The sequence below is a fragment of the Oxyura jamaicensis genome, chromosome 5, assembly GCF_011077185.1.
Source record: "Oxyura jamaicensis isolate SHBP4307 breed ruddy duck chromosome 5, BPBGC_Ojam_1.0, whole genome shotgun sequence".
In the NCBI taxonomy this organism is placed as follows: domain Eukaryota; kingdom Metazoa; phylum Chordata; class Aves; order Anseriformes; family Anatidae; genus Oxyura; species Oxyura jamaicensis.
Genome location: NC_048897.1, coordinates 9,320,760 through 9,342,206, shown reverse-complemented (window position 1 = coordinate 9,342,206; position 21,447 = coordinate 9,320,760). Strand labels below are relative to the sequence as shown.

The 21,447-nt window shown below is 48.0% G+C and overlaps 1 protein-coding gene across 8 annotated transcripts in view; it reads left to right on the top strand.

Moving 5' to 3' along the window:
- TSPAN4 (tetraspanin 4) overlaps positions 1-21,447 on the top strand; it is a 410,086-nt gene that overhangs the window by 207,051 nt on the left and 181,588 nt on the right. For 4 of the 8 annotated variants that reach the window (XM_035327287.1, XM_035327285.1, XM_035327286.1 and 1 more), the window contains one exon: positions 12,406-12,485. The exons of 1 other annotated variant lie outside the window; for it this stretch is intronic. In XM_035327287.1, coding sequence (XP_035183178.1) covers positions 12,423-12,485 — 63 coding nt within the window. In that variant the 5' untranslated portion in view covers positions 12,406-12,422. Of the gene's footprint in view, positions 1-11,722; positions 11,833-11,893; positions 12,486-21,447 lie in introns of those variants that run through there. 3 more of the 8 variants (XM_035327284.1, XM_035327281.1, XM_035327282.1) reach the window with 3 other exon arrangements.

Sequence of the window (21,447 nt, the reverse complement as noted above, 5' to 3'; positions counted from 1 at the left end):
TGCGGGTATTTTCCAGGGCAGCAGCAGGAGAAAGGCAGCATATACACGGGGGGAAATACTTCAGTGGTGTTCGCCTCAGCTGCAGCCTCTCCAGTTTTAAGATGGTCGTCTGGGTTCTTGGTTGGTGTAAACCCCTGCAGTGTCTTTGGTTTCCTCGTAGTTAAGCTGTTTAGCAGCGGCTGGGAGTCTTGCTTTCTACATCTGAATCGTGATTGAGGAGCACGAGCTTCCGAGGGCTTCGTTTCATCAGCAGATGGTGTTAAAAGCAGATCTAGTGGTAGTGAGCAGCGCTTCAATGCACCTATCTAGGTAGAGTCTTGCTCCCCATTTCTAAAGAAGAAAAGCTGGCAGGTCCCAGCTCAGCCTCCACAAAGTCCAAGCCAAGAATAAACAGTTCTAAAAGAAACTTTAGAAAAAAAAAAAAAAAAAGTGAAAGAAGCCATTTCTCAGAGGTGTCAGTGGAGTTCTTCATGCTGTGATTTCCTTTGAAAGTGCATGCACTGACGCATGCTTGTTGATGTGATATGTACGCTCATCGCAAACGTATGTACTGGGAATATGCGCAGAAGCACCCTGAAACCTAAAGGCACAGGGAATCATCCAGTCAGAGCGAAGAAACTGCTAACTAATGCAGATAATAGAGGCAGGTAAGAATAGCAAATTGCAAAGCAAACACTTGAAACAACAATTTCGTGCTGAAATGTGTTTGCCTAGACTAGTGAAGAGATGGGTGGTTTTCACATGGATAGCAGGGAAGCTGGCACCCAGCTTCCACTGAAACCAGTCTTCCCTATTCAATGCGTTCCCCGACCCTTTTTCATAAAGAGCCCTACACCGATAAAACCCACTCCTCTCGGAGGTGACGTGCAAACGGTAACGCGAGACTTCCAGTCATCGTTACATTTGAAGTAATTGGCTACATTAAAAGTCTGCCTTGTAAATACAAGGTCATAGTTTGTCGTCTAATGAATTTTGTTTCTTCTCCTACGATGCCAGAAGCTGTTGCCATGATCACTACAAAATGTAGATTTACTCGCTGTCAAGTCACTCTCTGAGTGTTTTCTATCCTGTAATCTGTACTTCTTCGTCCCTTCCCTTTGCCTAGAAGGAGGATAACTGCAGGAGCGGAAGCCTTCATTGTTTTATTTCCAAAAGGAGGTGTGGGCTGAGAGCGAAACACGGATTTCCAAGAGCCAGTGCTGGCACTGGCTTCCCTCGCTGCCTCAGCAGGGTGAACGGAGTCAGGAGATGACCGACATCCTCCTCTGTCCCAGCCCTCTGGGAAGGGGGATGTCCTGAGCACGGCTGCGGGATGCAGATGTAGTTAAACAGGTCCTTTTCCCCCAGGACCTTTTGTTCCCCTTGCAGCTGTGGTCTCAGAGCCCGCTGCGCTGTCTCAGTGGTATGCTTCTGTGACAGCTCAGACTGTTATGACAGCGCTGCCTGTTCCAGAGTTTCCCCCTTGAAGGATTCCTATTTAAAATCCCAGCCATCAAGCAGTCTAGTTAGCTAGTTGTCAGAGCTCGTCATGCCATGTAATTAATTTTAGGACAGCAATCAGATACCTCTTCAAAGAGCGCGTAAGGGTACGTGTGGCACAGCATCTTTTCTGCCCAGCTCCTGCAGAATCAACACAGATCTTACGGTTCAAACACAGCTGCAACCATCATCATTGTAGGTTCAGTGGAGAGTTTGAGATTAGGACCTTCTGTAACCTGGTCCTACAGTAAAATCCTGCCTAACGTTGCTGCTGTCACAGGGGTTTATTCACAACTGGCTGGGGAACGACCGAGGAGATTGATTCCTCGAGTTTCATCAACCTAGTTTGAAGAGCTTTCTTATTAAATCCTAATAACTCTGTCCTGGAAGCATGGAGATGACACAGGCATCCCTCAAGTTAAGGTCTCTGTCTTGGGTGGGAGGGATAAGACTGGTCACAGATTAGAGACAGCCGTGCTGCTCGCTGATTTCATCGTGTGAGCACAGTCATTCAGGGAAACAAACTCCTGGTGCCGTGGTGTTCCTGCACTGCAACGCCCGGCCTGTGCCAGCCTCTGGCTGAGTGGATAAACCCCAGAGCTTCACTGATCTTGTGAAAAGTATAAAAGGGCTGTGTGCATTTTTTTTTTCCCCTGGGAAAAATGCCAACAAGCTGCTTCTAATTTTGAGGGATTGCCATCCTGGGTGCAGTCTATTGGATTTTGGGGTTCTTTTGTATTGAAAGCTGTGTTATGGGAGTTACTGTCAACATGGAAAGTGTTTTTTTGTTTAGAGTGTAATAAAAAATCATCTTTGAGGTCCCCTAAATAATCCAACATTACTGCAGCAGAGTGTTTTGCTTTTAAACTGTGCGTAGCACCTGCGCTGTCCTGGTTCATCCAGTGAAGGAAGAATTCAGCGTGGCTCTCGCTGGAGTCTCTTTGCTGTCAGAGCTCAGAATGGTCAAAAAAAAAAAAAAAAGCTTAAAAATCATGGCAAAGCTGTGCAAGGTGATTTGTTTGAGCTGCTCTTAAACCAGGAGGAAATAGTCCTAAAACCCCGCGTGCACTTTTATGGTACTCGGAGAAGTGTGGAGGAGCAGGGATCCAGGACTGAAACGTTTGTGCTGGAGGAGCGCAGACACACGCCATTGCCAGGGTCTGTGCGGGGATGGATGGAGATGAAAACACAGCAGGATCAAACTAGTAAAGCCTTGTAGCTTCTGAACCCAGCCTTTTCTGTTTGTCGTGCACGTCTCTCACTAAATACCGGCTCCTGTGTCAGTCCACAGTTGTCTGCTGCCTCTGCAGCCACTTCCAGGATCCAGGAGCCCAAGGTGAGATGACTGCTTTTACACTTTGCTCATCGCTGCTGATGAGGAGAGTTTGTCTTCAAATTTTGTCATCTTCATCTAAAGGAAGTGGCCTCCTTTCTCCTGATTGCTCTCCAGCACCTCCTGATTGACCATGTTTCAGACATGCCCCCTTGGTGACTCTTGGAGTTTCCTTTTTTCAGCTTGGATTTGTTTTAAGGGAGCACCTAGAAGTGCAGTTCATTTTCCTAGGTGATAAGTAAACAGAGAGATGGAGGAAGGCTGTGCCCTGAAAAGAGCAGACTGTGGATATGGAAGGCAGAGCAAAAAGAACAAGCTTTTTTCCCCCTCTACACTAAGAAGCAGGGCCACAGAGAGATTTACAGCGACACCGTATAATTACAGGTGCAGTCTGGCAGGGTGCCCGCTCCATTTCTGCAGCCACTGCCGCTTGTACGAGGCTGCAGCTCTACCAGCGCCGTCCTCTTCTTGTTCCCACTCCCTTCCCAGCAGCCTGCCCTGCCGTTTGCACTTCTCAGGAGCTTGGGACCTTATGGCAGTATGTATTATTTTAGCTGGCTGCTTAGTAAAGAGCCTTAACTTTTTGCTAACTCGGATGCAAAATAGCACGTGGGCTCTGCACGCTGCTCTCACAGGTAGGGCCAGGCACTCCTGACATAATCTCTTTGACAAGGTGGCTAAATCCCACCTGCTGCTTGGCAGGAGCAGAGGAGAACCTGCGAGCTGGCGTTTCCCTGCTGGGGAAAGCAGCCGTAAGGGAACATCGCCAGGCTGAGCTCAAACCAGTTATCTTATTACTGAGAACCGCTGGGCCTCCAGGAGGAAAAGAGGCTGCTTTTGAAGTCAGGTCTGGCTGTTTAGGAGCTTCAGTGAGCAGCGGAGACCAGGCTGTCCTGAGGGCTGGGGAAAGGGGAACCTCTTGTGTAATTCCTCTGATCTGCAGGTTTTGTTATGTGGATGTTGTGATTTGTAGTTTAGGATTAAAAAGACCAAAGACCTTTTAAGTATGGATTTCATTCTGCTGATTGTGCCGTCGTCCACAGATGTGGAGCCAGGCAGTGTGCAGCAGCCCCTTCATCAAGTAATTAACTCAAGTTGTCAAGCTGCAATCAGCGAGCTGCTCTCCTACTAAAATAATAATGATAAATTCCTCTCATCTGAAGCTGTCAGCTTCCAGCTGCACCAGACATGAGTTTGCAGGGTCTGTAACTTACTCCGTGCAGGAAAATCCAATTTGTGCCTCGGTCTCGCCAAAGCCAGCTCTGGCTTGGCTCCCTTTCTCCTCGAGTCTGCTATCAGAGGTAGCGGCACGGGACAGGCAAGGACTAATAGCTGTTGTCGCAGCGGTTCCTTATTGAAAAGGTGATGGTTTGGGTTGGGTTTTCTGTTTAAAAGGGCTACGTTTGTGTTGCAACTCTTCCTGAGGTAGTTCCGTGAAACAAGAAAGGTGCTGTCTGATCCGTGGAGCTGGCACGCTTCTCCCCTCGCAGACCTGGCGGTTTGATGCCCTGTTACACCTGCCCTGTCGTACCCAGAGCATCTTACACAGCTCGGGAAGGAAACCCTGCCCCGCAGCAGGGGATTCAACCCTTCTGCCTCTGCCTTGCCTAAGAAAATGTAACTTGCATAAGAAAATGGAACTCACAGCAAGATCAGGATCAGGCTCCCCGTGCCGTGTGCTGTCTGAGGCAGGCGGAGGTACAGCTGTCTCCTGGGTGCTGCCATGGCCAAAACATTCAGCATCTTGCTTCTTGGGATGGGGGCAATGGGAGAGGTGTGTCTGGGCTTTGGAGTATCTGTGTAGTGTTTGGTAGTAGTCTGAGAAATAATAATTAGCTTTTACTATAATGAATCCCTTTCCACAGGGTAAATGTAACAAAGAGAAATTAAAATACAGTTCATCCTTTAGTATAGGTTTGGGTGACACTTGTAAAAGGCTATAAAACAGCTTAATTAAAGTTTAATAGGCTCGTAATTATGCGCTATTTTAGACCATCATCATTAATAATACCAGAACTTTTGTGAAACTTAATATGGTATTCAGGTACCTGGAAGTAAGTGTAAAATAAGAGAGTTTCCAAGGAGGTCCTGTTTCCATATCAAGTGAGAAATGCCGTCAGAAGGCGGAGGGCAGAATGCAGACACTGCGAAGTCTGGGTCTTCTTTTCTGTGTTCCCTGCCTTTTCTGAAAGTCATCAGGGAACAAACACCTTTTTCATGGGAACGCTCCTAATTGCTTTTCAGCTGGCTTCTCAGTGATCTGATGCAGAAATCCTTTTGTAAAATAGAAATCTGCCTTCATAAAAATCCCCATAAGCGCAAGCAATGCAGTAAACAGGCGGCTTAGAGGTCAGACCGCAGCAGAGGTCGACCTTGCATTTTAGCGGTTTAACGTATGCTAGGGTTTAGGTTTAGCAGGATTAAATTTTGCAGAGGTCCTGTGCCAAGCTTTCCCTACAGGGCAGGAATAGCTGAAAGCCTACTGCAAACCAGTAGGAAACGATGAGCATAAAAACTCAGGTGCAATTTAGGCATGGATTTGGTTTTGGTTAAATCCAGAATCTTAGTATGCAGAGCAGGCGGTGACTTTGAAGTCTAAACAGATACCTTGCGGGAACCTTTTCAGTGAGAGCCCCTAAATTCAACCATTTATATCCTTCACTCCTTATCATGAAAGCTCTAAGAGATGTCCTTAGTTCTGTCCAAAGCACCATGATTAAAGATAAGTACCACCGAGTGGTACTTAATCAATAGGGATGATTTTAATGATTAATTGACATTACTCAATAGGGATGAGTTTACCATTATTTTAGACAACTCGAATTTGCTGGATTAGGGCCTCTGTATTACCTTCAGTAACTGAATTTAGGTAGGTTTTGCAAAAAAAGGCATCACACCTCTGCTGCCTGAAACTACAGGTGATGTGAGCACACAAGTACAGATCTATGCATTCCAGTGCAGATGATACTTTTTCTTCTAAAAGAGCATTTTTAGTCAATGTATTACCACCATTATGCTCACTAATCTATCATTTAGGAGTAAATCCTTGGGTTTTGTCTTAAATCGTTTACCTGTATGTGTGTTCAAAAATATATTTGAAGGTATGTCTGATGTCAGGAGTGAGAATGGCAAAGGAGAAAGCCAAAGCTTGTGCTCCTGCCCGTAATTCTTTCTTTTTTTTGACAGCCGAAGCTCTTCTCTTTTTGCTTGAATGGGTACAGAGATGTCACCGATAAGAGATCCACTGCTGTTCACTGTTAGTAGGTGGGATGATAAAAGCCCTGTGATTCTTTACAACATCAGGGAAAAGGGATAATAGCTGGTAACATAATATCTAAATATGGCCGGGTGCATTTTCTTTGCCCAGGTCCGTTCCATTTTAATATTAACATTTAATAATCACCTAGCGTTCTTGTTTATTCTTTTCTTTCAAATACTCTTTTAATTTGCTGGAGGCTCTTTAATATTTCAGTTTTAATTTTAAACTCTCTCCAGCACAGCTTGCACTGTAAGAAATGCCTCCTGAGTTGGTGTGACAGAACTTCTGTGCCATAAAAAATAACGTCCTTTTGCTTATTCCAAGAAGTTAGTGTTTTTCTTCAAGATAAGAAGGAAATCTGTTGCTTCCTCAAGGATTTTATTTTCGGTCCTTTTTGGAAACAGAAGTTTATTTATCTTTAAGGTAGGATTTTGGTAGGAGCCTAGGGGAGCTAGGAGCAAACTGAGGTCTTTTGGCTGTGAAGAGAAAGATGCCAGCAAGACCCAGCTATGCCAGCAGCAGAGATGACTTCTCCAGCCTGCCCTTGAGTCTCAGCGTGCTTGCTCACATCTGTTGACTGAGCTGCTGGTAGGAGAGCTCCCTACGCTGTTTCAGGCCATCTGAACCAACTTTGCTTGTTTTGGCTGAAGGCATCTCCCAGCCAGCTCCACCAGTAGGTTTGAGAACATCAGCCTCCGAGCTGTGCGCTCAAGGCGTAATTGCTGCTGTGGCAGCAGCTGTATGCAGAGTCCAGCTCCACCTGCAGCCTTTTGAACCCCACATTCCTCATGCTTGTGTGCAGTCCTGCTCATAAAAGTATTTCAGTGTGTGCTTACTACTTAAGTACATGAATATCTCAATGCAACAGAAGTCAGTGGTCGAGTACCTTGCAGAGATGGGCTCTCCGTGACCTGATTCTCAGAAGTGCTGAGCACGTGGAGCTCTGGGAGGCCAACAAATGTTGCTAGGCCTTCCTTGCTCTGGAAAGGCAGATGAAATTTACAGCTATTTATCTTCATGCTCGCAAAGCCCTAGCCCTGTTTTTAAGGGTGCAAGACAAGAACAGAATCTGTTTTTAATTTTCAGGGAAAAATCCATGAAGATGTTGAAAAGCAGACACTCGGTGGGGAGCATTAATGAATCTTTCAGTTTTTCTAAGTCATTGTTTTGTTTTGTTTGCTTCTGCTTTAAAATACCTACTTTCACAAGCTATCAGAGCTGTGTGTAGTTTAAAGATTTCTGAGTCTGATTGATTGCTTTGTACTTGACAGAGAGATCCTGAGTACCATGCGTGTGTTTGAAGTGGCATTTCTTTGAACGTCAGCTGATTTCTCAGGTTAGAGAATGTAACCTGATTTTAGGAAATCTAGCACATAAATTGCATTTGTGCTGCTAAGACCTGCTGACACCGCAAAGATAGGTCCTGAAAAAGGTTTTCTTTGGGCCACAACTCATCTTGTACAGGGTGTCAGGCACATTCTTTATTTCTCTGTTCCTTCATCCTTTATTACTGAAGACACTGGCAGAGGAACGGGGCTTCTGCTTCTCAAGAGTTCAGTGACCGGCACTGCTTGTCTTTCATCTGAAGCAATGATCCTCTCTGTCCAGGACTTGGGAGTAAGCAGAGTTTGCTGGGGCTACAGGGAATCTCCTTACTTAAAACTTGTACTGTTGGGGAAAAAAGTCATTAGCAAAGAATAGGATGACAGAAGTGCAGAAAGCACAAATGGCAAAGGAGCTCTGTGGTACACGGGGCTTTGGGACCCAGTCCCAACTCAAATTTTAAAGAGAGTTTTTTGTTCGGTTTGACTTGATACCGGCTCTTCTGCATGCCCATCTGCTGCCCTTGCTGTATGAACGTGCAGCTGCTCAAGTGCCAAGAAATGCTCTCTGTGCGTAGTGCATGCAGCAATACTGAGGTGATGAAAACCGTTATGCAGATGAGAGCATGTAAAAAGCAGTCAGGTTTCTGCAAAAGTAACTTTTGCACAGGTTTAAATAAAGGGCATTGTAAATCATACCCAAAATATTTTCTCTCAGTGTCTGATTATGTTATTTCCATAGCAACTAATTATGCCATAAACCAAAGATCATGACTTCAGGTGGCATGTGAGCAGAAGGAGATGAGCTATTAAGTACTGAAGATTCTTCTTTTTTTCTTTTTTTCCATGCAAATTTCCTTATTTATAAAGAAAAGGAAAAAAAAAAAAAAGAGAGAAAATGAAAAAGAACCCTGAAGTCTGCTATATAAGTGAAATTGCTTCTGACTAGGATATTTTTCAAAGTTTTGTTGGAGGCATCAGTGAATCTTTAAAGGAGTTGCAGGTACAGCTGTGAACATCAAATGATCTTCAGGTTGTGTGAGCTGAGGAAATCTCTCGAACATCTGGCTTTTTCCTTCACACAGCCATGGGATGGCTGAGGTGGGAAGGGAGCTCTGGGCCCACCTGGTCCCCCCCTCTTCCAGCAGGGCCACCCAGAGCAGGGTGCCCAGCACCACATCCAGGTGGTTTTGGAGCTCTCCCCAGCCTCTGGGCAGCCTGTGCCAGGCTCCAGCACCCGCACAGCACAGCCGTGCTGCCTGGGGTTTCGAGGGAACCTCTCGTGTCCCACTTTGGGCCCATTGCCCCTGCTCCTGGCACTGGGCACCAGACAGGAGCCTGGCTCCGTCCCCTCAGGTACTGACAGACACCGATGAGACCCCCCTGAGCCAGCTCTTCCCCAGGCTGAGCAGGCCCAGCTCTCCCAGCCTCTCCGCAAGGAGTTTTAGGGTAGAGCAGGGTTTAGGGAGGAAGGCCCTTAGCTGCTGCTGCTGCGCTCTGGGTGTGCTGTCAGAAGGGGGCTGACATGCAGCGACACTCTCACCACGGCAGTGGGCAGTGGCAAGTGGTTTCTGGTAATGTTTTTACGTGGTGATCTCTGTATGTGCAAGGAAGTAAGAAGTTAGCCATGTTGTTCAATGAAACTGCTAGGAAGGAGTATAGCCGCAAAAACCTGCCTTGCACCTCTGTGGCAGAATGGGAGGAACTGCCAGATACCGACCCTGTATCAATGTGGGATGTTTCAGCAATCGTTTCTAGCAGGATTTATTTTATTTATTTCATGGATCACTTCTTAGAGTTTTTGAGAAGCTCACAGACAGGCTTCTGAGGCTAATGGGAAGTGGGCTGTTTCATCGGGAGGAGGGAGCAGGCACAGAGAGTTTGGAAGGCAGTGATGAGAAGCATTGGTAGAGGGAAAGCCAGTGCAACTGTTAAAGGACTAACGACGACTAAATTAAAGAGGAGGTGACTTAGTGGCTGCATTCTGTGTGACATGAAGGGGATGGATGGTGTTGCATGTGTAATCGTGAAAGTGAGATCATGGAGCAGAAATAGAAAGAGATGTTCGATGGCTAAAGCAAAAGCCTGATGCAGAGTGGTATGAAAATACTTGTTGGTTTTGGGTCCAGAGGCATTATGCATCATGGGGAAGGAGGAAGGGAAGCATTGCAGGTGTAACAGGGAAAGAAGCAGCTGGGTTTGGAAAAAACATGGTGCGCCAAACGAGAAGCCAAGGGCGAGCAGCAGGACAAAGAAGCAAGGAAGGCAGCAGTGGTTTCAGCTGCGAGATCAAGACAGGAAAACTCAAGTAGATTTCTCCTTTACAGTCCCTACGTATTGCCCAGAGCGTGTCTGACACTGTCAGAGTGCTGCCACTCCTCTCCCAGCGCTGGGGTTTCACCTGGAGCCTCTAAGGAGGCACAAGTCCTCTGCTTGGAGCAGAGCTGTTACCACATGGGTGGCAGCCTGCCACCAGAATCGCTGCACACTGGGCCTCTGCTGGTGAGCAGAGCGCTTGCTTTTTTGTGTCGAGGAATCAGTAGGGAATGGCCCCAGGATGGGAAGGTACACATGCAACTGGGGAGAGGAAAAGGGGACGGAAAGCAGAGGTGAACAGAAGTCACGAGGCCTGGGCTGTGATTTTACGGTCAGTCGTTACCAAAAGCTTCCGCGTAAGCTCTGTCCACCTACCCCTCCAGTCACCTTTGAGGATGTAATGGCTCAGTGACACGATTCCTCTGAGCTTTGTTTTTCTTGGTTCTTGTCAATGTTGCTTTATCGCTGCTGGCCTGTAGCATCAGGAGACTGCAGCATCCCTCCTGTAAGGGCTTAAAGGCTGATACGGGTCCCAGTGTGGACCTGCCCCTTCCGTCCACTCTGCTGCAGGGATGGGCAAGTCAGAGTGCATCAGCCCTTCTCTTTTCCTTGCTCTTCCCAGTGCCCGTGCAGGGTTTAAAAGAAGAGTCATCCCAGAGGCGTCTGATGGCAGGGTCCCAATGACTCTGTTTCTAATCAGCTCTTGATACTGGAGTCAGAAAGAAGAACACCGGTGGCTGGAGAGGTCAGTTTGGCACACCTTCCTTGTGTTTTTCTGTGTTGGTCTGAAAGAGTCCCACTGTGTGTTGATGTTTATTGTTTGTTACTTAGAAGCAGCATATAGAAACTTGTCGCCTTACTGCAGGCCTTGGCTTTACAAGCGATCCCACCCATAGCAAGGACCGGGTTCTCCTGGGGACTGCTGAGTTCTTGCCATGAGGTGCAAGGGGGTGGCTTCCACCTCTTTGCTAGGCCAGACAGCAGCCCCAGCGAGCTGCTGTTGTGCCTCCAGATGCCTAGTTTGGTGTGAACGTGCTGAATTGGCTTCCGTGCTGTGCTTGCGGTACCGATGGCACCTGTGTTAGGTAGCAGGGACTGGCTCTGCTGCTGTTTGAACACAATTTCTGTAGGGCCGGACCCAGTTCTCCTTTATACCATTTAGCACGCGGCTTTGTGCGTGTGCATTTACAGACGGAGGGGGAGCCTGGAGGCAGAGCTGTTTGCTGCCAGAACAACAAATAGCGCACTGGAAGCTCGGGGACGAGCCCCAGTTCCTGGGGCCAGGAGGACTCCTTGCTGGGGACAGGGCAGGGACCTTGCAGGGACAGGAGAGGGAAAGGCACAGGTTGCTCCAGGGCGGCCGTGGAGCACCTCTGCTGGGACAGGCAGGGAGGCGAGGGGCAGAAAAGTTGCCAGGTGAAGTTTCAGGAGCAGAGGGGCCAGGGGGGCCGAGCCTCGTGTCTTATGCTTCGTTTTTCCCCTACAAAACTCAGTGTATTGGAGCCGGTGAAGGAAACGAAGGGAAATAATTAGACACGGTTTATAAATTAACACAACTAGAGGGCGGCGTGCAGGGGTGAAGTACCCAGACTCTGTGCAGCCCCAGCTCCTTTCATTTCTCTTAATTTCTTCCTTAATTAACCCGGTGCCCGCGCCTGCCTCGGGTCGTGCCCAGCCGCCCGCTTTCGGCCCCCTCAGGGCTCGGCGGGGCCGCCGAGCTCCGGGGGCGGGCAGGGCGCAGCCCCCAGGGGGCTCGGGCCGGGGCCGGGGGGGGCTCGGGCCGAGCTGTCGGGGCTCGGCCAGGCCGGGCCCGGAGCCTCCCCGCGGGGCTCGGGGCGGGGGCAGCGGGCGGAGGCGGAGCGGGGGCCGGGCCGTGAGGCGAGGGGCGGCGCTCGGCTGCGGCTCGCTCGGCTCCGAGGGGCCGGGGGAAGCCGGGGGGCAAGCGGGGGGAGCCGGCCGGGGGTCCCCGCTCAGTGCCTGCCCTCGCCCGAGGCGCCGGGCGGCGCCCCCCCCCCCCCCCCCCCCCGCTCGTGTGCTGCGCGGCATGAGGAGCCGGGCTTTCGCCTGGCGCCCGCCATCCCGGCGAGACCCCGCTTGCTTTTTTTTAAAAATCGGGGCTTTGGGTACAGTATTTCTCTGTCTTGGGGTTCTTCTCCGGTAGCGGGAGGGGTCCGGGGGGACAGCCGCGACACCGGAGGGAATGGTTACTCGCTCACAAGTCTCTCTCCCCAACTCGCGGCTGCGCCGGCTCCAGTTCGCCCAACTTTGCTGCCGTACAGCCCGCCTAACTCCTTGACAGGATGGCAGACAAAAGAACAGCTGGTGCAAAGCAATAGGGGATTCGTAGCAAGGAGGAGGAAAGGAAAGCGCAAACCTTCCACCCGCGCCGCCGCCACCGCCGGTCGTCAGAGCAGCAGTCGCGCCGGGACCAGCCGAAGCCACCATGCGCAGGTCCAGCACCGATGAGTCGACGTACCACAGGAGCCCTTCCCTGGACAGCAAGGATTACAGTTTCCCAAATGGCGCCTTCCGTCGCTACAGCAGCATGTATGGCGGCCAGTTTGGGGCAGCCAGCAACTCTTTTTTTGGATTCCACACCAACCCGGGCCCTAAGGCCACCAAGGCTAAGTACACGTCCCCCAAGGGAAACAAGTACGTTGTCTTTTACCTGGATCTCTCGTTTATTTTTCTCCTAGAACTGAAGAGGTGCAGCATGGCTCACAACTGCCTGCAGTGTATCAAGTACCTAATGTTTGTCTTCAACCTTCTCTTCTGGGTGAGTACGCGTTCAAAACTGCGGGACGGTCGCATTTGTGTCTGCTTACTAAGGTGGAAAGAGAACTTGTTGCTGCTTTTAAACTTAGAAGTTTAAGCTTGGAAGCTGAGCAAGATGGTGCCTAGGCTGCCCTTTCTTTGGCCTTGTTAATTTGTGTGGACAACTTGCCAAGGGTGTTTTCTTCACCCTCTCATTTCTTGCTCTTCAGCTTTGTTTCAAAACCATGCTATGAGGTGAGACAGTGCGATTATACAGGTTGGTTGCACAAATGCCTTACTCGCTTTGTTACAGTGAGGGCCATACGTGCATTTTGTTGCTTTGATCTCATTTTTGCATTTGCTTGCCTCAAAAGTCACGCATGGTCTCCGAGAGGTCACTGAGACTGTTCGTGATTTAAAGTTGAGCATGTGCTCACATCCACTGCTGTATCAGGGATGGCACGCTCGGTACATCTCAGCATCAGTGCCTGTATCAGCAACCTCCAGCTGATCGTCCTCTGTCCCACTTGGTGACGGGTCCTGATGTTGCCATTCCCTCCTGGAGACTTGGCTCAGAGGGGTGGAGGGACACCCAGAGTCTGCCTCGCTTCTCTTAGGGCTGTAACTCTGTGGTAGGGACTTACCAAGTCAGTACAAGGCACGTGTGTGTCAGCAGGACACCACGATGGGACGTATGGGCGTGCCTCTCTACGTCATCGTTCTGATAAACGAGGTGGCTGTCGACAGCAGGGTGGTCGGGTGTCCAGCTGCTGCGAAACTGAGCGTAGGCTGCAGAAGGAGCTCAGCAAGGGGTGCAGGCTACTAGTGCCATTTGTCATGTAAAAAAGGGGGTAGTGCAATTGCTCGAAGAGGGGAGTAAGTGAACTGTAGTCCGAAGTCACCCATCGAGGTTTGAGGATCTGCTGAGAGGTCCTCAGGAGGTGCCTTTGAACGTCCAGAGTGCTTTATTTACATGCTGAGGGAAGTAGGGGTGTCGGGAAGTGACACCGCTCTTGCCCTGGCCCTTCGGGAGGGGAGTGTCTGTTTGCAAATGCATGTTCTCGTGTCCTGGTTACAGATGCCCAGTGCTCTCATGAGTTGTCAGTGGTAAGCAGAGGGCTGAGAGTGAGATGGAAAAAGCTGTACAGCAGCACACACTAGAGAACAGCTGTTTAAAACCAGGCGTGCTGCAGTGCTGGTGCATCAGAAAACACAGAGTGCCGGCAACTTTTGCTGGCCTGAGTCATAGCAAGGAGTGGGGGTGGGATAAGCTACTGCCAGCCCCCTGAACTGGCACGCTGCTACTCTGAGCCATGCGATACGAGGAGGGTGCTCGCTTCACACCCTAGGTAGGCTGGTAGGAGTGTTGATCAGACTGCAGTCTGTCTTTCAGATCGGACTCTGGTTGCTTCTGGGCTTCTAAATATCATTTAATACTTATCCTTAGCTTACTCCAGAGCCTTGTGAAAAAGGCAAAAAGCATGAGTTTTCTTGCCCTTTTAAGCCTTGTGCCTCTACCGCCTGTCCCTGCTCAAAATTAGAGCACAGTCAGCAAGTTCAAGCGTGTATTAAGAGAGATGCAATCGGATGCTGGCATGAATTGCTCTTCTCAGGACTACGCATGGCATTGCATTCTGATTCCTTTTACAATACTCATCTTCCACTGAAGCATATGCACGCGATGCAGGCAGGTAGCGCTGCAAGTAAGCGTGCTCCCTACAATGGGAAGATCACTCACAATAGTTTATCTTTGGCTCCCTTTTCAGTGAGGGAATCTTTTAAGAGAGAAGGAGAGGTTTTTGGCTTTCCCCTGAAATCACCGAAGCTATTCTCAAATGCCTGGAGGGAGAGAAAAGACAGGTCCCAAAAAGAGAGAATAACCATATGTGAACTTGCTCGTTGGTGAACTGAGGCGTACAGGCAGCGGAGTGGGTGGTGTCAAATACTGCAGCACGATTTCTGTTCTGTTTCCCTTTCGCATGCTACCTGCACAGCAGGAGTGATTGATGATGATCATGTCCAAATGAGGTTTGCACAGCGTGTAGTTATAATAGATGCAGCTTTTCACCTTCTTACATTGGAGAAAGTAACTGAAAAGAGATTATTTTTAAAAGTACTGCGTTAAGTTGACCTATCTTTCGTAAAAGAAGAAAAAATCTGTTTTTAATGATGAAAAATCTTGGAGTGATTACAGGTTGTTGAAGCTGTTGTTCTGTTTTTCAAGTTGGTGTCCATTATCTGTCATCTTTTATTTTCTGTGAAATTAAAGGGAAGCATCCCTGCTAGAAGACAGGATTTCTCTTTGCTTACATGCTTGCTGAAGTTTTGGTGTTTTATTCATCTTCCTCCACCCTTCTCTAGGTAGCTGGTTATTGACAGACAATACAAAGTAGGAACAGAAATTGTTTTTTTCCATCGTTTGACCTCAACATAGAAATTGCAGTTATTTCTGTGTATAACTTACAGTCATTACGTTAAATGAATTAAATGCATATTATAGAGCATTCCTGCTTTTTATTCGGTTTTGAGAAAGTGCTTTGATTTCCTTTTTCACAAAGCATACTTGTTTTCTTCCTCCTGTTCCTATTCATTAACTCCAGTCATTTTGTGCACCTCTACAGCCTATTCCCCAGCACTTCCAACTATCTTTCCCACAGCGGGGCAGCAAAATAGTCCTCAGCCCTGTGCGGCTCCCGTGGGATTGGTGCTGCGTTTCCGAGGAAAAGACCCCTCGTTATAAATCTGGGGAATCTATAGGAAACAAAATCTCAGAGACCTTGATTTTAAATGTTCCTGGCAAGCTTTATTGGATTAGGTGCTGCACTCACGCTGTAAAATTTTTACAAGCTGTCGTATAACTGCAAAATAGAGCAAATTTCTCCTCCCCTTTCTGAGTGTTGAAGGGAGCACAGAGCTCTTTCACGAGTGTCAGAGGCCGAGGTGTCTTGTCAGTGTTGGTGCTGAATCCGTCCGTCGGTACAGCAGCCAGGAAACTATTAACGTGGAGAGAGGATCTGAGAGTCCTAGAATAGCTCTTTTCTCCATGAAGAGTCCTGCAGAAATTACTCACGGTGCATTTGTGCCTACCCTGGGGTATTAAGGTGCTGGAATGTGGACAGAACATTATTAGACAGCAGCGCTGCCGCTCTGATGGGAATTGCCATTCAGAGGCTGTTTCCTGGAGGGCTGCCAGCTGCGGGGCTGCCGCCCTTGCATCACTGCGTTGGTTTGTAAGCTCTGGAATAACTTGTGTCACCTGATACACAATACTTGGCCGACTTCATTCATTTCTATGGACTTCGATTTTCTTTTGTTGAGTTGCTGAAACCCTTGAGACTAAAGATGATTGCAGAGCAGAATATTTTTATTTCCTAATGAAATATTTGTATTTCGCTGTGAAATACCCAGGGAAGAACATTTGTTTTCCACATTCGGTCTTCCAAATATCCAGAGATTCTTTATGACAGTCAGTGAAATGAACTATAATTCTTTTTGCGCTTATAATCCGATGCTCTGCTTGCCTTCTCTTTTTATTTTTTTCCTGGTGAAAAGGGGTAGGATATATCCTAAGGGCTATGGGAGTGCTGCAGAAAGAAAAATGTCATCTCCTTAATCCCTCCTGGTTTATGCCAGCATTCCTACTTTCTTTGACTTGTAAATCCCAAATTGCCAAGACTCAAAAACTGAAATGCACAAAACTACACCTATGTTTCCAGTGGCTCTTGCTTTCCTTGGAGATCCTGTGCTAGAGAAGACTGGCTAAATTGGTAGCAACTTGCCCCGCCAAGAAGCGAATACCTATACTGACTCTTCAGATAATGCTCTAGCCAACAGAGAAATTCAGCGAAACACAGAATTTGCAAAATGCTGTCGTAGAAGATTGGCCTACAGAGAGCAGACAGCAACAAAAGGAAAGGATGCAAAGAAGTTTGATCTTAACAAACTTTTCATTCCTCATTTCTATGCGCATCTCCTTTCCATTGTTAGTGTACACTAGTGTTGTATGCCTTGTAAAGAAGTCCAAGTGTTCAAAATGGTGTGTGAAGACGTTCTCCCGTTCCAGCAGGTAGGCATTATTGGAAAGAAGGAGTAATGGAAATCGTTACTGGCAGTTGTCCTTCCTTGGACTTAAGTGGCCGCAGGTATCTCACGGAAGAGCTGTGTCTGTGCTGGCAGTACTGGAGGACTGCAGTACCGGCACAGCGTGCAGAGCGGCACGTGCTTGGAGCAGCGGGAGGAAGGAACAGCTTGATCTGGAAGTGCTCCTGGGGCACTGGCCGGTCCTTGAGCCATCCTGGCCAAGAGTGGCCAGAGGGTGGAGGCAGAGGGGTGTCCCGCCACGTCTCTGCACCTTGGTGGGAAACCATCTGCCGAGGGGGGCTGGCAGCTGAGCACCGAGAGGCCAGGGAGCTGGGTGAGAGGAGCAGCCGAGATTGGATTCCTTGTCCTTCATGCGCAGCCTCCATCCTGCCTCAGTCACCTGAAGGAGATTGATGGCTGAAGCAGCCGGCAACGCTACAGACTGTTAGCAGCTGAGGACAGCGATCATTTTGTAGTTGTACTTGGCTGCAGTCTTAAGTTAGAGGAAAAACATAAGCAGCAGAGCGGGGAGGCATTTTAACAGCCGTCCCCCATGGGCGAGGGCTGGCAGAGCGGGGACGAGGCGCGCATGTGCCACTCGTGTGGTGCTCTGTGGTTTCTGACAGGCAGAAAACTAAGTAAAGAGCAGTGCAGGCTGTACTCCTAGGCAGTGAATATGTGGGAAGTTTACCACAGAATGACATTTTTTTCTAGCTACCTCCCAGCCTCTGATTCTCCTTTGTTATTTACCTCCTCCAGGAACTGCTCAGTCTCTGACTGACATCTTATCTCTGCTTCTGACTTTGTGAAGGCTCTCTGAGGATGTATTTTTAAGGAGCACTGCTTTTAAAGATAGGAAAGTCATTTGATATGGGAATTACAGGCTTCAGAAAATGGCAATGCCGTGTGAGGCAGAACTATTGAGAACGGATATCAAGTGAGAGAGAGAGATGATTGTATTACCTGATGTCTGATTTATATGAGCAGCAATTAAAGCTTTTTCTGTAGCGGTGCCATTCATACTGTCTCTTTCCTGTATGGATTCTGATGTCTAATAGGGGTTGGGGATCATGCTGGAGCCTTATCTCCCAGTGAAGGCATTGCCAAGGGCTGCATTTGCTACCTAAATGCCTATCTTCTGAAAACCTTTAGGAAGTTAATGACTTTGAAAGGGTACGTATCTGTCAAATCAGGCTGACGGTGACAAATGGACTCGCTAGTTATTGGTGGGATGCACAGCCAACACAGTTCTATTTCATAATCTTCTTTTCCTTAGGAAACCGGGCTAGGAAGGCTCTTAATAGCGCAGAAAAAAATTGCCTTAAAGTTGACGGTATATTAGATACTGTCTTCAAATTGCCTGCTGTGGGCCAGTTTCTGCTTCTGTTACTCATGACAAAGAGTAGCTTCATTGCTTCAGGTGGGTTTGCTGACATACTGATACATTTTTTGGCCATGAGTATTGGCAAGAACTAAGCACCTAGCCGTGTAAGATTTGCTGTCAGATATATCCACTGTATCTAATTCAGGCTTACTCTTAGTGCAAAGAACTGAGGAAGCCTCCAGCGGATAAACCCACAGGACACGGCATGCTGCAGCTGTGGGGAAGCTGGCCTTTTGAAAGCAATGAGTGAAATGGCTGCAAACATTATTCCCTCTTCTGGACAATGACAGATATTAAATCTAGTGCAGCCAACATTTGGAGCTGTACAGAGAAAAGCAAAAGGCGGATGAGATCATTGCCATCGTTCTCAGTTTGTCTCCAGACACCACTGTTTCGAACATGATAGCTATTAATACTGCTGGGTGATTTTTAAATTTGGATCCAACTTTTTGCTGAGATGGCAAATTGGTGTAACTTACTATATGAATAATATAAAGTATGTATTTAAGATCCATAAAGACACTTCTTTCTGTTACTAATAGCATGAAGAGAGCACTGCTAGGTCAAAAAGGAAATGTGGAACTGGATGGAATGAATGCTCATGCATTCTCACGCTCGTGAAAATTGGAGATGGTAAATTGTATTTCTTAGCACTGTCCTGTAATTGTTTCTCCAGGAAATGTTAAACCGTCACGAGATGCAACAGAAGTAAATGAAATTGGAATTGCAGTCTGTAATTAGACTGTCATACTGTAACGCATCTTAGATCTGTCTTCAATAGGGAAACTAACACCCTCCACAAAACCCTCCCAACCTGCTTCAAGTGTGAACGCATGCAGAGGTTTGTAATTTAACACGACTCAGCTGAGACTTGCTCTAGAGATGCCAATTGAATGGTCATTTAGATGAGACAGAAAGTTGATGCACAAGGACAAAGGACCAGAATGACCTGGTCTTGGAAGTTTTTGCACGTAGACTTTCAAGACTTTCAGGTTGTTTTTGTGTTTGTGTTTGTTTTTGTTTTTGTTTTGTCTTTCTTTTCCAAATTGCTGATACAGCCCTTTTTGTTCTTTCCTTGACCCACGGTACCTCTGTTTCTTCTCAACAGCATTCACAGCAGTGCGGCAGCAGCCAGTGCTCTGTGTTACCTTATTCCTGGGGTGCCTCTGAGCTGTACGCTTTAGGGCTGGCTCTGAGTCCACACCAGCTTGATCTATCCTGGCATATTGTATTATATTTTGGCTTTGTCTACCCTTGTTCCTGATCTGCGTGTTATGCCCTACCTAATTATCTGCTCTCCTCACAAGCACCTTCATGTTCTCACCCCAGTCCATACTCCACAGGAAAATCCCTGTGATTAGAGCTCCCCTTTCCTCTCCAGCTGTAGTTTGTGACTTCCTTTTTGAATTTACATCATGTGCTGTGCTGCTGGTAAACGCTGCACCTGATGCCCATGGGAGGACAAAGCAGTGATTTACCAGCGCTGGTTATGCTCAATAGACACGTTCATCGTGAACACTGATTCACGGTGCTGGCTCTAATTTCATGTTCTTCCTCCTCCAGCACCCCGTGCTCACGTGTTTCACTCACCTATCTGTTACAGGAGGCGTCCATGGAGGAGCTTTGTTTCTTGTTCCTGGCTCTTTCTCTGGGGCCTCAGATGCTTCAGAGGCCCCTGGGCGTAACGTAGGGTGGGCGCTCTCTCTCTGCTGGTTGTCACTAGTAGATGGATGTTCTGCAGGTAAAACTGCCAAGTGTCTGCCCGCACTCCGTTCAGGCAGGCAGCGGCCCTTCCTCTGAGCCTAATAGGATTTAGTTTGGAAAGCAGAACTGCGCTGTGGGGTCAGGAAACCAAGCAGCTGCCTGTCCTTCCCGCAGAGGGCAGTCCACACTTCGCTCTTCCATACGAAGTGTACTTTGTTTTTCCCTGCGTGGCCTTTCTTTCTCACCGTTGCCAACTTCAGTGATAAAACAGCTGGCGCGAGGTGGAATACTTAGAATTAAAGAACTTAAATCTCTTATTTAAAACAGGCTTAGCACTTAGGAGCAGAAATCTCATTGACTTAATGAATGGCTATGTGGCAGGGCTACGGTGGGATTACAAAGCCTTCGCGTAGCTGCAGTAACACCAGCAAAATTGTGTTTGTGCCAGGAAAGCTGCTTGTGGTTGGAGGGCTGCTGTAGGCTGTAGTGGCAAAAAGTCCTTCTGCAAGTGTCAGTTGTTCCCTCGCTGGGGGCTTTGCTGGTATAACATGCTGGCAGTTTCTTTCTAGCCCCTGAGGATTCAGAAGAGCAGTGCTCTCTGTGTTGCCATCGGACCCAGAGAGGTGGAAGGGAGTTAGGCAAGGACAGGGAACGGGATTTGGTTGCTTTCTCTTGCTGTGGAGGATGTTGGGAAGGATTCATCGATGGGAATTTTACAGAATCACAGAATCATCTAGGTTGGAAGAGACCTCCAAGATCATCTAGTCCAACCTCTGACCTAACGCTAACAAGTCCTCCACTAAACCAGGAGGTCTAGTTTGGGTTTGGTCTAGTTTTCTCCACAGGCCTCTTTGAACTTTTTGGCATTTTTGCATGTCAGCCTTGGAACTGCGCCTCAGAGGTTTCCCCACTTCGAATGTTGGCTCTGGGAAGTGAGGTTTTGTTGTCGCCCAGGGGCTGGAGGCCTGAACTGTGCAACAGCACTAGGGGCACCACCAACGGAGCTGGGAGCAAGGCGCTTCCCATGCATAACATTCCCAAAAATGTTACTGTCTTTCAATGGCATTTCTTTTTCTTTTTAAATCCCCCCCAGAAGCTATGCTTTTGGTGTGCTTATTCATGGGCATTTTATTGCACTGCTTTTTTCTAAAGCCCCTCTACAAACTGACCTTAAGCTGTGTCCTACACACTGCGTTGCACCTGTCAGGTTTGGAAAAGCCAGACTGCCTTCGTGTTGGCCAGTAGAAAATCTGTGCTCTTGTTTTGCAAGCAGCATTTATCCAGGGCTGTTGCACAAATTGTTTACTTACATGTCTGAATAAATCTTTTCCCTAATCCGTTTGTGGCGGCACGGGAAGGAGCTGAGGTGACATGTGTGAGACCGTTTTCTTCAACCAAACAACTGGAACTCTGGACGTGAATCGAGTTCCGCTGCCACTTGCAATCTGTTCCGAGCTCCCATCCTTGAAGGCCGGAGTTTTAACACATCCGCCATCTGCTCCGTGCTTGTTATGCTCGTGCAGAATACTTGCCTGGTTTAGAATGACTGCAAACTAAAGTGTAAAGCCCAGAATTTGTCTAATCTGTCCTCCATGCACATGCTGCCAGTCCCAAAGGATGCACTGAGGCATCTTCTTTGGGCGCGAGGAATCAGATGCTGTTTCGTGGTTTATTTGGGGTCATTCCACGACCCCCGTCCACATGACTTTTTCCCTCTTGTAGCGCTCCAGTACTTTTCTGGTAAGGACTGTCTGGCAAGAGCGGTGCAGAAAAGGAGGCAACCCTGGGAGCTGGTCTTTCACTGCAAAGAGGAGCA